This window comes from Nuphar pumila, chromosome 2 (genome assembly GCF_984573655.1).
Source record: "Nuphar pumila chromosome 2, dmNupPumi1.hap1.1, whole genome shotgun sequence".
In the NCBI taxonomy this organism is placed as follows: domain Eukaryota; kingdom Viridiplantae; phylum Streptophyta; class Magnoliopsida; order Nymphaeales; family Nymphaeaceae; genus Nuphar; species Nuphar pumila.
In genome coordinates this window covers 148,020,040-148,035,730 of record NC_143250.1, presented here as the reverse complement: position 1 = coordinate 148,035,730, position 15,691 = coordinate 148,020,040, and the positions used below count along the sequence as shown (strand labels likewise).

Below are 15,691 nucleotides of genomic sequence, written 5' to 3'. Positions count from 1 at the left end.
CTCATACCCTTGAAGTCAGGCGATCAAATCGCATACGACATCCTATTGATAGGTGGGTCAGCTATAATAACTTCTCCTTGGACTTTCAGCTCTTTTTAACGGCCCTTAATAAGGAAGATGAACCTATTATGTATTATCAGGCAACCACTTCTACCAAATGGGTAGAAGCCATGAATGATGAAATGCAAGCCTTACATGAATGTGAAACCTGAGAAATTGTTCTCAGACCACCTGACAAAAATGTTGTCGGATGCAAATGGGTCTACAAAATAAAATATAAACCAGATGGAACCATTGAATGATACAAGGCAAGACTGGTGGCAAAAGGGTTCACCCAAGAAGCAGGGCAAGATTATGATGAGACCTTCAACCTGGTGGTGAGAATGGGAACGATTTGAATTATTCTTTCCCTGATTGTTGAACATGGATGGAAGTTGAGTCAGCTTGATGTGAAAAATGCATTCCTGTATGGGGATTTGAAGGAGGAAGTCTATATGGAACAACCCCTTAGATATCAAGAACAAAATTGTAAAACCCATGTGTGCAAGCTAAAAAGAGCTATCTATGGTCTAAAACAAGCATCTCGTTCTTGGTTTGACAACTTCTCACTTGAGATTCAAAAGCATAGATTTTCACGTTCTCTATTGGACTACTCATTATTCATTTTTAGAAGTCAGAATGTGACCACCATATTGTTAATCTATGTTGACGATATTGACATCACAGAAAACTCTGAAGCTCACATCAAAGAAGTAAAAAACTTGCTAGGTCAGAGGTTCAAAATGAAAGATCTTGGTGTCTTGCGCTATTTTCTTCGTGTAGAAGTTGACAACCAGGCTCATGGCTTGACGCTCACTCAACACAAGTATACAGTAGATGTTCTCAGATAGGCAGGTATGAAAGACTGCAAGCCTCTAGGAACTCCAAGTGTGCTTCACCAAAAACTTAGCACTCATGATAGAGATCTGTGTGAGGACCCCACCAGGTATCGCAGTCTAATAGGAATGTTACAATATCTCACATTCACTCGTCATGATATTGTTTATTCAGTCAATCAAGTGTCTCAGTTTATGCATGCACCACGTACTGGACATAGATATCTGAAAGGGACCATTGGGGACGGATTGATATATTCACCACAGTCGTCTGGCAAGGATGAGCATGAACTTACTGCATATTGTGATGCAAACTGGGCAAGAGATCCTGATGAACGAAGATCTACATCAGGATATTTTGTCTTTATTGAAAGAAATTTAATCTCTTGTAGTAGTAGAAAACAAAAGGTTGTCGCTACATCAAGCACTGAGGCTAAGTATAGATCCATGGCTGCCGCTACTGCCGAAGCCACGTGGATCAGGCATCTACTAACTGAAGTGGGAGAAAAGATCTCTCACTCTACCTTGCTGTGTGACAATCAAAGTGCTCTCAACATGTCATTCAATCCAGTACATCACAGTCGTGCTAAGCATATTGAGATCGACCAACATTTTGTAAGACAAAAAGTTGAAGAAAAAGATATTGAACCTAAGTTTGTCAATACTGAAAGATAAGTTGCAGACATATTTACAAAGGGCTTGACAAAAGATCGCTTTTGGATGCTTAAAGGCAAGTTGTTCAAGGTCCAAAACCATGATCAACTTGAGGTGGTGTGAAAATGTGTATTATGGATATTAAGACCCGGGCTCAATGTATGTACAGTCTGAATATTAGGACCCGAGTCTTAAGTATGTACAGCGTCATTTTATTTCTTTCGGGTCTGGACATTACACCAAACCCGAACCCATATTGATTCTTTTAAACCTATTAATACAATATTTAGGTCACGATTTCAGTAATTAAAATCGTAACCGCCGCAGCCTTTGTTCTTCTCTTCCTTTCTCTTCTTTTCTCACTTCACAGGTTCTTCTCAAACTTTCACTGTCCACTAGGGACAGTTTAGTCTTTTTATTGCTTTAATTGTTTTATGTCCTTTTTGATTAAATGTAAGGGCACTATGGCCATCATGACCATAGAGTCGTTGGGAACTCCCAACGACTCTTGGGAGCTCCCCAAGGCCATGGCCACTTGTATATATAGAGGGATTTCACCCTATTTTGTTTCTATGCTTGTTCTAAGCATATTGAAATAATATATATTTTTTTTACTTGTGTTCTTGCTCTCTTTTGAGAGGTTATGTGTTAGCCCTTAGTGGCAATTTTGTATTTGGCTCATAAGTGGATTTTGTATTTGTGGATGCAAACATTTGTAGCCCCTTTGTGGCATTGTGTTTGTGCATTTGTTGTTTCATTACACAACACCATGTTTAACGACCTTCATGCCCATGTTCTTTCATTTAAGATGCACTTAAGAGTGAAAGCAAGAGTTAACAGAAACCTTTTCACCAGTTGTAGTCTATATGAGTAAAAACTCCGCCTGTGTATAAATGTTTAGTTATGCACTGCCGGTCTCAAGCCCGAATAAAGGAGGAGGGTTGTGGTAGGCCTATGACAACCAGCATAAAAACTTAGTCATACCCTATGAATATGAACCAATATGAGAATTTCGTTGGGGTGTTCCCTACTGAGCGACGCGTTGTACTCTATAAGCCCGGAGGCAGTGATAAATGGGCAAGGGTTGCTAGGTCGTCGCCCGGAAGCGACGCGTCACACCGGTATTGGCTTCTCCTTTTTTTTGCATATTCCCCCAATGGTGGGAATGAGAATGTTTTCTTTTTTCCCTTTTTTTCGTTCCACCACACCGTTATGGATGTTGCAACATTTTGGAACCGTGTCCTTTCAAGTTTTTTTTTTGGGAGAAGATAATAAAAACTCTAGAAGATCATTATAAATTGAGAAAATCCCATAATGAAAAGATTGTGCTAATACTGTTATATTAATTGTGATTTTTGAGAAATTCACTTATTTTTACTTTAATTTTTTGTTCATGTTATTTATTTGTTTACCCTATAAATATGAACCAATATGAGAATTTTGTTGGGGCGTTCCCTACTGAGCGACGCGTTGTACTCTATAGGCCTGAAGGCAGTGATAAATGGGCAAGGGCTGCTAGGTCATCGCCCAGAAGCGACGCGTCACACCGGCGCCCGGGTGTGGTGTCAAATAGGCAAGGGTTCCCTCACTTTGTTGGACGGGTGGGGGTAAAGAAGTTAGTCCAAGACCATAAAATTAGGTTAGCCACTTAGAACATAGGGTCTTTAACTAGTAAGTTGGTAGAGTTAGTAGATGTTATGTGTAGGAGAAAGATTGATATTTTATGTCTACAAGAGACCAAATGGGTAGGTGAGAAAGCAAAAGTGATAGAACCTTGGGGATATAAGATTTGGTATACAGGAATAAATAGGAATAGGAATGGAGTAGGGATTGTTATGAGTCGTGAGTTTATAGATAATGTAGTTGAGGTTCGTAGGAAGGGTGATAGGATTTTACTTATTAAATTAGTATTAAGTATGGATATTATTAATATTATTAGAGTTTATGCACCTCAAGTACGTTTAGATGATTCTATTAAGCGTCAATTTTGGGAATATTTAGATGGAGTAGTACAAGGGATATCTTATGGAGAAAGGCTTTTCATCGGCGGTGACCTTAATGGGCATGTAGGCATTAGTAGGGATGGATTTGAGAGTATCCATGGAGGCTATGGTATAGGAGAAAGAAACGAAAGTGGAGAAAGAATTTTAGATTTTGGTTTGTCCAATGAAATGATCTTAGCAAACACTTGGTTTAGGAAGAGGGAGTCTCACCTAGTAACATTTAAAAGTGGGGGTTAATACGAGTCAGATAGATTTTTTCCTACTTAGAAAAAGAGATAGGGGTTGTTGCATTGATTGTAAGGTTATACCGGGAGAAAGTGTAGCTACACAACATACAATCTTAATTTTAGATCTTAGAATTAGACAATGCCGCAAAAGGGATAGACATAGGATAGATCCTAGAATTAAGTGATGGACATTGAAAGGAACTAAACAAGGAATGTTTGTAGAGAAAGTAGTTAAGGAAGCTGATTGGTGTCTCGAGGAGGATTCAGAATCAATGTAGAATAAGATAGCGGGTGGCATGAGAAAGGTGGCTAAGGAGGTATTGGGTGAGTCTAAAGGCGGTGCACCGCTAGGTAAGGATACATCATGGTGGAACGAGGATGTCAAATTAGCTATTAAGGTTAAAAGAGTGTTATAGAAATCTAAGTAAGAGTCGTGATAATGAGAATTTGGACAAGTATATGATAGCAAAGAAGGAAGCTAAAAAAGTAGTTCGGAACGCGAGGGATAAGGTATATAAGGAGGTTTATGACAAGTTGGATACCAAAGAGGGCGAGAAGGATATTTACAGGCTTGCAAAGATGAGAGATAGAAAATCGAGAGATCTGGGTATGGTTAGATGTATCAAAGATGAAACGCAAAGGGTTTTAGTCAAAGATGAGGAGATTAAGGAGAGATGGAAAGATTATTTTGATAAGCTATTTAATGGAAGTCATACTCAGGATCTTGGAGACTTCTCCATTCCTTTTCATGAGATGAATCGTGACTTCATGCGCAAGATTCAAAAGTAAGAAATTGCAGAGGCTTTGAAGAAAATGAAATCAAGAAGGGCAGTTGGCTCAGATGGTATTCCTATCGAGGCTTGGAAATGCTTGGGAGAGAAAGGTTTAGAATGGTTGACAAATCTTTTTAACAAGATTTGGCGGACAAATAAGATGCTTAATGAGTGGAGGAAGAGTACTTTGGTGCCTTTATATAAGAATAAGGGTGATATACAAGATTGCACAAACTATCGTGGTATAAAACTCATGAGTCATACTATGAAACTTTGGGAGAGGGTGATTGAGTCTAGGTTGAGGAAGGTTGTCATGATATCGGAGAATCAATTTGGTTTTATGCCTGGAAGATCAACTATGGAAGCTATAAATCTTCTTAGACAACTTATTGAGAGAAATAGAGAGAGGAACAAAGATTTGCATATGGTTTTTATTGATTTGGAGAAAGCATACGATAGAGTACCTAGGGACGTTCTCTGGTGGATAATGATGAAGAAAGGTGTTTCTCTCAAGTACATTAGTATAATTAAAGATATGTATGAAGGAGTAGTAACCAATGTCCGCACTTGTAGAGGGGCGACAACCAATTTTCCTATAACGGTTGGGTTACATCAAGGACCTGCTTTAAGCTCTTTCCTATTTCTATAGTGATGGATGAGCTTACGAGATCAATTCAAGAAAATGTGTTGTGGTGTATGTTGTTTGCTGATGATATTGTTTTGATTGATGAGTCTAGAGTTGGGGTTAATGCTAAGTTAGAATTATGGAGACAGACATTGGAAGCAAGAGGTTTTAAGTTGAGTAAGAGTAAGACAGAATACAAGGAATGTCGATTTAGTAAGCAACGAAGTAGTGATGGGAGTGTAGTGAAGCCTGGTGAGCAAGAAATACCGGTGGATTATTGTTTCAAATATTTGGGATCTATCATTCAAAAGTATGGAGAAATTGATGGAGATGTAAATCATAGGATAAAGGTTGGGTGGATGAAATGGAAGAGTGCAACTGGAGTGTTGTGCGATCGTAGAATGCCATTGCGGTTGAAGGGAAAGTTTTATAGGACGACTATTAGGCCCGCTTTACTATATGGTACAAAATGTTGGGCTGCCAAGAGAGATATTCAAAAAATAAGTGTAGCTGAGATGCGTATGCTGAGATGAATGTGTGGAAATACAATAAAAGATAAGATTCGGAACGAGGAGATACGTAAGAAGGTAGGCGTTGCACCCATTGAAAATAAGATGAGAGAATCGTTTACGGTGGTTTGCACATATTTGGCGAAGGCCTAATGATGCTCCAGATAGAAGGATGGAAAAATGGGAAAATATATTAGTTAAAAGAGGTCGGGGTAGGCCTAGGAAGACATGGATGGAGGTGATAGGAAAGGATATGAATGCTTTGAACCTCACCGAAGACATGGCATTGGATAGAAATGATTGGAGGAGAAGGATTCATGTGGAAGACCCAGAATGATTTTCTCTTTTGGTTCATATCACCGACCCCAATTGTTTTGGGATGAAGGCGTAGTTGTTGTTGTTGTTGTTGTAGTCTATATGAGTAAAGACAAAGGAAGTCCCATTTTATGTAAAACCTAGTCAGAAAGGCACTAACAATTTGGTTCCAAATAGTAAGATTACCTACTTTCTGAATAAGAAACACAAAACAAGCAAGCAACATTTAAAGAAAGAAGTGTAACTTAGAGAAGAAAAGGTTGCAGCCTTCACTGATCAAAATTACTGCAATTGCATGAAAATCTGGCACTCACCAACTTTCCCTACTTTTGTCTTTCGCTTCTTTCTCATACTTTTGAATTGTTCGATCATCCACCATACCACTAAGAAATAGTATTTGTCCTCCACATGTTGATTTGCCAGCATCTGCCACATACACATGCACACAGAGAAATCTTAAGCAGTTGTATCAAAACTTGGTTAATTGACTTATACAAACTGATTTTTCTGCAAAACAATACAATACCAAAAGCCATCTTGAAAAGACAAGCCAAAAGCAGCTCTAATGTGTAAAAGATGGGGGGAAATGCATGAATGACTTCACAAATGGGTTCTGTGCATATTTCTTTCATAAAGCAATTGGGGCACCACATGACCATCCATTTGTGGAACCTTTCAATGCTGTTTTTAACTGAAGAAAAGTATGCACCTAACAACCCCTTCATAATGGACCAAAATGCTAAAGGGAGAGCCCCCTCTAAAACTCCACGTTTTTATATCACCATCAACTTGATTTGTCCATGCACTATATGTCCAATGTCATCTTCATCACAATTTGCAGCTATATGGAAGAATTTGATACACCATCTTGGCAAGCCCCAGCCCACCAGCAACTCCCAGACGAACTTGTCATCAAACTCATGAACCCATCTTCCAATGCAGTGAAGGACAGCTCTACCCATACTCAAAACTTAATTGTTTTGGTAGAAAAGAAGATCAAGAAATTCACAAATATTTTTTAGGGTATGTGATCTGGCCCGAGATGCAATAGGAAAACAAATGATTGGTTTATGAGAGAATGAATGCTACGGAGGAACTTCTTTGATCAGTTAGACATACTGAAATCATAGCTGCCAAAGAGGGAAGCAGGAAGCAAGAAGCAGATAGGCAGTAATACAAGAAGTGTTTAGGAAACGATGTAAAATTTGAGTGTAAAATATTGAGAAATTGATGGATGTAAGAAGAAACAAAAAAAATTACTATGTTACATTTCAAATAAAAATGGCATTCATGAATAGTAAGCTTAGTTTGGATACCCAAAGAATGAAAAAGCAACAAGAATCGATGCAACACTGATACATATTTGTAACAAATTTACAAATGTAAGAGTTCCCATTAAGTCTAATTGTAATAGCACAAGTCAACTACTTTATGATATTACTAAACAGTAAAAAAATATCTTATGAATTTAGCAACAATTTCATACTTCCATGAAATGTTGTACATACAAGTATCATTACTATGAGGAATATTGATATGATACCCACTCGTATCACGATACAAGTGTGTATTGTATCTGTATCGTATATATCAAACGATACACTCGTATTGTACTGTACGGTATCGTACGATACATGGTCAGCCCACTTAAAAAATGGCCGAATCATAATTTTTCAGTTTTGAGTTTTAAATACCTCTTGAGGGCCGACTCTCTCATTTGTGTAGAAGCCATTATAGAGGTATTCAAGCACCTTAGGACTCGTGAGAGCGACTTGGGGGCCAATCAGTGCGCAAGAGAGAGGGCTTTTGCGGTTTTTTCAAGTAAAAGTGCATTTCCACAATTTTTCACTCAATGAAGTGGGTTAAGATATAAAAAAAAAGTTATTTTTTGCTTCTCATTGAACCTTTTTTGGGGAAGATGGCATCAAATGATCCGGCATGATAATGAAGCATTCAAGTAATAACTGATTGAAAATTGAGTGCAACTATTATCATACTATTTTTTCAGGTGGTATCTTTCGGTTGAAGCATCATTTAGCCGGAACACATCTCAATGTTGCAGCCTACACGTCAATAAATTTGTTGGATGTCGTAAAATGGCAATGTCAGCAATTACTCAATGGTCTGAGAGAAAAAAGACAAGAAAAAGAAATAAATGAAGCAGAAATGGGGGTATGCACAGCCCTGGGAGGACGAAGATGAGCTCTCCACTTCTAATCCTGCATGGCATCAAAAGTAGAAAGTTTTGCAACAAAGGCAAAATGTGTGATTGGTGCTAGTAGTAATGGTGTCGTGAGCACAAAAAGAAGAGGAGGAAAAAAAGGAGTAGGAGAGAGTTTTTCGAGAGGAGGAAGAGCTAGAGGCTCGAATTAGAAGTTTTTTTCCTCCTAAAACTGCCGCTAGGGCACAAGCCGACATTCGTATTGCTATGACTCCTCAACATTTAGTCGAGCAAGTGAATGTCGTGATTGAGAGATGGTTTTATGATGCCTGCATTCCCTTCGATACGAAAAATTCTTTTCATTTTCATGTCATGGCAAATGTCATAATCAGTATTGAGTCTGGATATAAAATGTCTTAATATCATGCTTTGAGAGAAAATTTTAGATACTAATGTGAATGAAGTGAAGTCATATTGTGATGAGATTATACAGTCATGGAGAGAAACTTGGTGTAGCATCATGGCAGATGGATGGACATACAAAAAGTTAAGGACCTTGATAAATTTTTTTGTCTGTTGCCCCTTATGTAACACAAACTCTTCTAATAGGCACCGTACCCGCGTTGCACCCGCACCCATGCGGGTGCGACACTTGGACACGGCTTCCTTTGTGTCAGGTGAAGTCAACCACACTGTAACCCTAACTCAGTCCAGTTTTATCTATATTATATATATAAATACATAAATGCACACATACACGCATTGTTAACTTAAATTTATTAAAAATTATATATATACCCTCCCCGCACCCCCGCATCCAAGTGTTTTTAAAGTGACGCATCGCCACATTTGCACCCGTATCCACACCCGCACCTAATGTAACATAGGTTGCCCCAAAAGAACTATGTTTTTTAAGTCAATTGATTTGTCTGATACGCCCAAGACAACAGATGTATGCTTCAGGGTATTTGATCAGGTTGTGGAAGAGGTTCAATGTAACAACCCCAACTGATTCTCGTAAAAATAGTGAAAAAATAAATAAATAATTGCGAAAACAAACCCAAGGATCTGGAGTCTCACAGATTTAATATATACCAAACCACAGCAGATAGTGCATTGAATCAACAAAGAATAATCACTTTATTAATCAATTGAAATAATATCAAATAAGCTGAAAATAGAAAATCGTCTATGTCAAGGAACCACTCTCAAGAACCCAGAACAAGTCACGCAAGGCTCGTAGTCTCCAGCTGGCAAGTCAACCCATCACTGAGCACTCGGTCCTACAAAACAGTTTTTGAAAACGGGTAAGAACAAAAGTCCTTGTACGAATTACTTTAAAAATCCAAAAGTAAGGAAATAACATAAACCAAATTCATGCATAATTTCAGAGGAATATCACAACAACAATTTTCATAATCAACTTACCATTCAAGCAATTAAACAAGTATCGTACAATAACAATTATCATGTGAAACAGAATAAGCATGAATGCATGAACTAATGCATAACAGTAAAAATGCATGATTCAATGCACATGAATGAATAACTTATTAAGTTATTTAACAAAGTTGCTTTTGCATGCATGTTCTCATTAAATGCACACAAATTTAGTTTTCACTTTTCCTTAAACCCGCAAATACTAAAAACGAGCACATAATTTCTGAAGTCCAAGTTAGGGTCTCAGTTGTAGCTTAATACACAATCTGTAATTTATTACTGGATTTCACACTTGTTCTTCGAGCAATATCAAGAATTTTCACCTTCCATTGAAACATTAAGAATCTTCACCTAATGTCGGAACATCAATGAAAATCCTCAACTTTCTTGGTATACCAATAACTACAATTGAGTCAACAACAACAACCCCAAGCAAAATGCCTGAAATCTTCCTAAAACCGTGGCCAGAAGATGAACCACCATATCAAGTTCGAGGGCACAATCGCACACGAAGTTTTAATATCCTCGCAGTCCCTCATGACCGCTATCTAAGATTCTCACATTGTGAAAGGGACATTAAGGAAGAGATTAATTACAGTGTTTGGTCTCTTTTATCATTTTAAAAAATTTCAAGTTTTTTACACAAGAACCGTTTTGAAAATCTACATGTAAAACCAATTTCGGGCTCTAGCCTGCCACATTTTTAAAAGTACAATTAATTTTGGAAAAATCAATAATTTTCATAAATAAATTTTGCAATGCATAAATTAAAATCAACAACATTGGAGCAACACATGATCCTGGCCCACGGTGGTTCACATCTGACCACAAAAGCATCTCAAAGTGATTTATGCATCTTTTGCAAAATTTTAGTGAACATGCAACACACATTGTTTCACAATATGTCCACAATACGCATTCAATCACACAACATGAATGCACGTGAATCCAATTGCATACGCATGCAAACAGATGCTTGCAACATACAATGTCATGATCCATTTCATGCATAAACTCTCAACATGCACATGATCATATCTAATGCAAACATCAAAATAACTTCAGAATTTTCATGTGTATGATATGCACATTTGCAATATAGTATTTGAATGCATAAACGTGCACACAATCAAATCACATCAGATATGTCACCCTGCAGTCCATACGAATGCAGGTTTGAGCATAGCCAAACTGTGCAGGAAATAACATACAACACACTGCCAATCTGATCAAATTGCAAACATGCACAATAGTATGACCAGATTGCATATGCTCAACCCATCTGATCAAATTGCCCACGCTCAAATCGTGGCCAATCTGATCAGAATCCATATGCAAAAACCATGACAATCTGATCAGATAGCACAAGAGCTGAAAAGTGGCAAATCCGGTCCAGCTTTAACTGCACAGTGCACCAATCGGCAGGTCTGACTTTTTGCTCCAACACGTGCACAGCAGCATGTTATCACTGCTGAAATGTGCAGCAACATACTGTCAACAACATGTTGCCGCAAACTGTGCACAGCAACATGCTGATAGTAGGTGTGGTATTGTTGCACAAGCATGCAGCAAGGAGCTATCCTGAACAGCCATAACCCAAGCATATAAGCAGCCGATAATCAGCTCATAATATGCCAAAAAATCAGACTTGCAAATAGCCAACCAGGCATGTATATACATCGTCCGATAACAGCCAACATAACTCAGATTTAATAACAGCCCACAATAATACGTGTAATCAAGTCTGATATCAGTCCCTACCATGATAGAAACCAAATATGATAATAGCCCACCAAAACACTTGTAGGCAATATGGCAGACTACCATCAAAAATAGCACAATAAGGGACTGATAACAGTGAATGAAATCTGATTTTACAACAGTCAACTGATTCAGCCTATTCATAAATCTGATAACAGTCATTACAAAGGAAAATTCATATGGTCGACTATGATGACAGTCGACATAAAATCAGATTTGATTTCCTGAAATCAAATCTGATAACAATCAATAATATCACATAAAATCAGATTGATGACAGTCGCCATGAAATCATATTTGATATTATGAGATCAAATTTGATAACAGTCAATAATATGACAAAAAATCAGGTTCAATATCAGTCTACATGTGTAGGTCAGTTAACAGTCATCAAAATCGTGTATAGTTAACAAAATCATATGTTTGATCACAGCCAACCAAATCAACCTATAAACAGGTTTGATAACATAATAAAAAAAACATATTTATAGCAGGCCTGATCAGCCTGCGCTGTCACGGCATGTGGGTCAGTCTGATCAAACCGCAACCACACCCAAGAGTGCCGACCTGATCAGATTGTGCCTGCACATATGCATCGGCAATCTGATCAGGTTGCATGGCAAAAGCAAGACAGCTGATTATCATACTAGCACAATTCATATTTGATGACAGTCATCAGAAATACATAGTCAAATCTGATGACAGTCATCAAATACATAATCAGGCTTGATAACATTAAGAAAAAATTATCAGCAGCATGTTGTCTGCATCAAAACATAAAAAATAAAAAATATACTGATTCAGCCATCAAAAACCTGTATGCCTGTCGGTAGGTCTAATCTGGGTCGAAATCAGGGGCGTAGCTAGGATTCATGTGAGGGGGGGGGGGGGGCAAACAGGGGTGTAGAAAAAAAAATTTATTTGTGTGTTAGTCGGGGGTTCGGGGGCAGCGCCCCGAAAAAAAATTTTTTGAGATAAAATAAAAAATGGCTACAATTATTAATAAAAATCTATTTCATATGGACAAATCAAACTATTTGCTGCAGTAAGGGCTGGGCTGGGCTAAAAAATGGATAAAAATCTATTTCATATGGAATCAGGGCAGGGCTAGGACTGGGCTTTTTAAAAAAAAAAAAAAATTAACTGTTTGGGGAGGCAGGACTGGGCTGGCTAGGACTGGGCTTTTAAAAAAAAAAAAAAAATTTAACTGTTTGGGGAGGCAGGACTGGGCTACAGCCCAGTCCTGCCCCCCCCCTAGCTACGCCCCTGGTCGAAATAGATTCCCAAATAAAAATTTACACATATATCTATTATTCTATGAACATGAGTGATAAAATCAGCCTATGCCAAAATCGGCAAGGCCAATATATATATATATATATATATATATATATATATATATATATATATATATATATATATATCACGCATAAAAAGACTAGATGCAAAAATCGACAGCATGTAAATCCAAGAATAACTTGATGTTGAACATATGCTTAAACATGAAAAATCATTGGCATGGTTACATCAAAGCAAGAATACACGAAATCGTGAATCAAGGCATATGTGTATACATGTTTTAAATCCAATTTTATTTTCCCATCTAAAATTTCACATTAATCTGATTTTAAACTCTTTCTTCCCATACGAATCTAGAGAGAAACCCATACCTTAGTTTGGATGTGTAGAAAGATCGAAAATCGTCGGAAGTTTGATGAGAATGATGCATTTTCCTCCTTTCTCTTCTTTTTTTTCTTCTCTTTTCTTCCTTTCCTTCTTCCTTTCTTTCTTTTCTCTCTCTCTCTTTTCTCTCTCTCTCTCTCACGAGTTGGGCTCTCTCTCTCTCTCTAACTCTCTCTCTCTCTCTAACTCTCTCCCTCTCTCTAGAATCACGATTCTAGAGAGAGGGAGAGTTCAACCCCTGTAAATATTGTTTCTAGAATTTCTTTTCTCCTATTTTGCTTTCTTTTTTTTTCTTTTCTTTTTATTTCTTAACTAACTCCTTATCTAGAGGGGATGTCCCCTATAGAGAACTCTCTCTAATAGAGAGTAGAGTTCTATCAAAAGTAGAATTCTACCTCTCTAAATATTCCTCTTTATGATTAGCTTATTTTATTAATCATTTTATTATATTATTAAATATAATATACATAGAATGTTCTAGAGGGTGTCGCACCCCTCTGGAAGTCTCCTTGGAGTGGAGTTCTAGTTTAGGTAGGACTCTACCTACTCAATTTAACTTTTAAACTGATTTTAAAGTTTTAAATTGGTCATGTTTGGATTTCGAATCCATATCTAGATCCAAGATCCAAGATCCATATCCAAAATCTATATGGATCCAACCTGGACCAAAGCCTAGTTAATATGGGTCTTGGACTGGGTCCAGATCCATATCAACTTGGATCAAATGGAGCGAATTCAATCTGATCCAATCCAAAAAAGGTAAAAAATAGAGGGGTCACTGATCATGCATAAATTCTGCATTATAGACACATTTTTATGCATGATCCATCGAAAAAAGGCATTAAAAACAAATTCTTATCGACGATTTTCAAGATACTGCGTGAAATTCAAAATAAAGAAAAAACGCACATTCTAGACCTCTCCTGCATGTTTTAATTAGTTTAGGAGTTTTTTATCCATATTTTAATTAGTTTAAGATTGAGTATTTTTTAAAATTAGTTTCTAGCAAAGTAGTTTTTGAAATTCTTAGAAAATTAAATGTAGCTTTTAGAAAATTTTGTTTTAACCTAGAATCACACTTTAAATAATATGTTAGAAGAGAGAGGGGGGTGTCTTCCTCAAGGGATTCACGCCCCCCTCTTACTCTCTCTCCCCTCTCTCTTCTCCCTCTCCTCCAGCCGATCTTTGCTTCTTTTCTTCTCTTTCTTCTCTTTCTTCTTTTTCTTGTTTATTTCTTGTCTCGTCTATCGATGGCTTTTCTTCTCCCAGTGTCGAAGAAGTTGTGGTTCGCGTGCAAGCTCGGAGAAAAGCCACTTCTTCTTCTCAACCCCTCCATCGGAAGCGGCAGTGAGGTACGCATCTTCTCCCTTGTTTCTTTATTTTTCCGCATTTAGTTTAGATTGATTTGAACGCATAAAATCACATTTTTGCATTGCATATAGCGTAGGTCATTTTCTGCAGTTTTATCGTAGGTGGAATAGCGAAAATCTTTTATTTCCGCATCATATAGTCGATTTTCTTTTCGTAGTTAGGTTGTTTTCTTATTTTTTTGGTGTACGTTGTTGCAATATAATTTGTGGGAAAGAAGGAACAGATCTGTCATTGTTGACAGATCTGATCATCATTTGGTAGTGACGCAAAACCGGGTCTGATCAGATCGTGATCACACCTAAACAGGCATAGCAATGCGTTTTTCGGATTAGCCGAGTGTGGTGGATCTGCACATCCAAGAACCAGTTTTTTTTGCCAGATCCTGCACCAAAACCGACTTGATCGAGCCATTGAAAAGTGCAGAACAGCATGATTTCCAGATCACGTTTTTGCTGTATTCTGTTTGTTGAATGCCGTGAACTGCAAATCAAGCCTACCTGCGTGATTTGCATTGTTTGCATGCAAGAAAGAACAGACCAGATTAGAGTCGATTCGCAAAACTGTGTATTGAAGAAACCGACTGTATTCTGATTTGCCAGATCCAGCACAATCACGTGTTGATGAAGAATGTCTATGCTGGATACACATCTGATTTGAAACACCACCTGATCACACAATACATGCGTGCTTGCACGTGAACAGTCCACAATTATTGATGCCAATAACAAACAATGTGGTTGATGTTAATAAAAGTATTTATTTTTTTAGCACACGTGCACCGATTAAATAATTTAGTATAGGTTCTTTATGTGTTTCAATAGCTTTAGTATTCTGTTTGCAGATGAGATGCTAATTAGTATTTTACTTTGTAGATAGTTAATGCTTTGAGATGTCTTTTTAGTAGTAGCCTAGTTTCACGATTTATTCTTTTCATTACTTAAGTCAATAGGTCAGAGTTAGTTATTAGAATTAGTTAGAATACTCTCATATTAGTTAGTTAAATTAAACATTTTGTTGTTTCTCATCTTTAAGAAATCGGTTTTAGAGTAAACATTTTTTTTAAATACATTGAGTAGTTTGTTTTAGTTTGTTACACTTTCGTTAATTTGTTACAAGTAGTTAGTTTGTTAAGAGAGTTAGTTTTAATTCTGATTTTTTGCTCACATATAACTAACAGTTGTTTTTAGAAATTGTTCCTTGCAGTTTGTTTTGTGTTTTTTTTTCTTTCTGTGTTTGGAAGGGAAGCCTTTATACGTGCGAAGAGTCCTCAGAAGAGCAATAGGAATAAAATACT

General features: G+C 37.3%; 1 protein-coding gene across 1 annotated transcript in view; it reads right to left on the bottom strand.

The window, feature by feature from the left end:
* LOC149847592 (uncharacterized) overlaps positions 1-15,691 on the bottom strand; it is an 84,159-nt gene that overhangs the window by 50,821 nt on the left and 17,647 nt on the right. Inside the window, exon 8 of the mRNA XM_089997113.1 lies at positions 6,296-6,407. Coding sequence (XP_089853239.1) covers positions 6,296-6,407 — 112 coding nt within the window. The remainder of the gene's footprint in view (positions 1-6,295; positions 6,408-15,691) is intronic.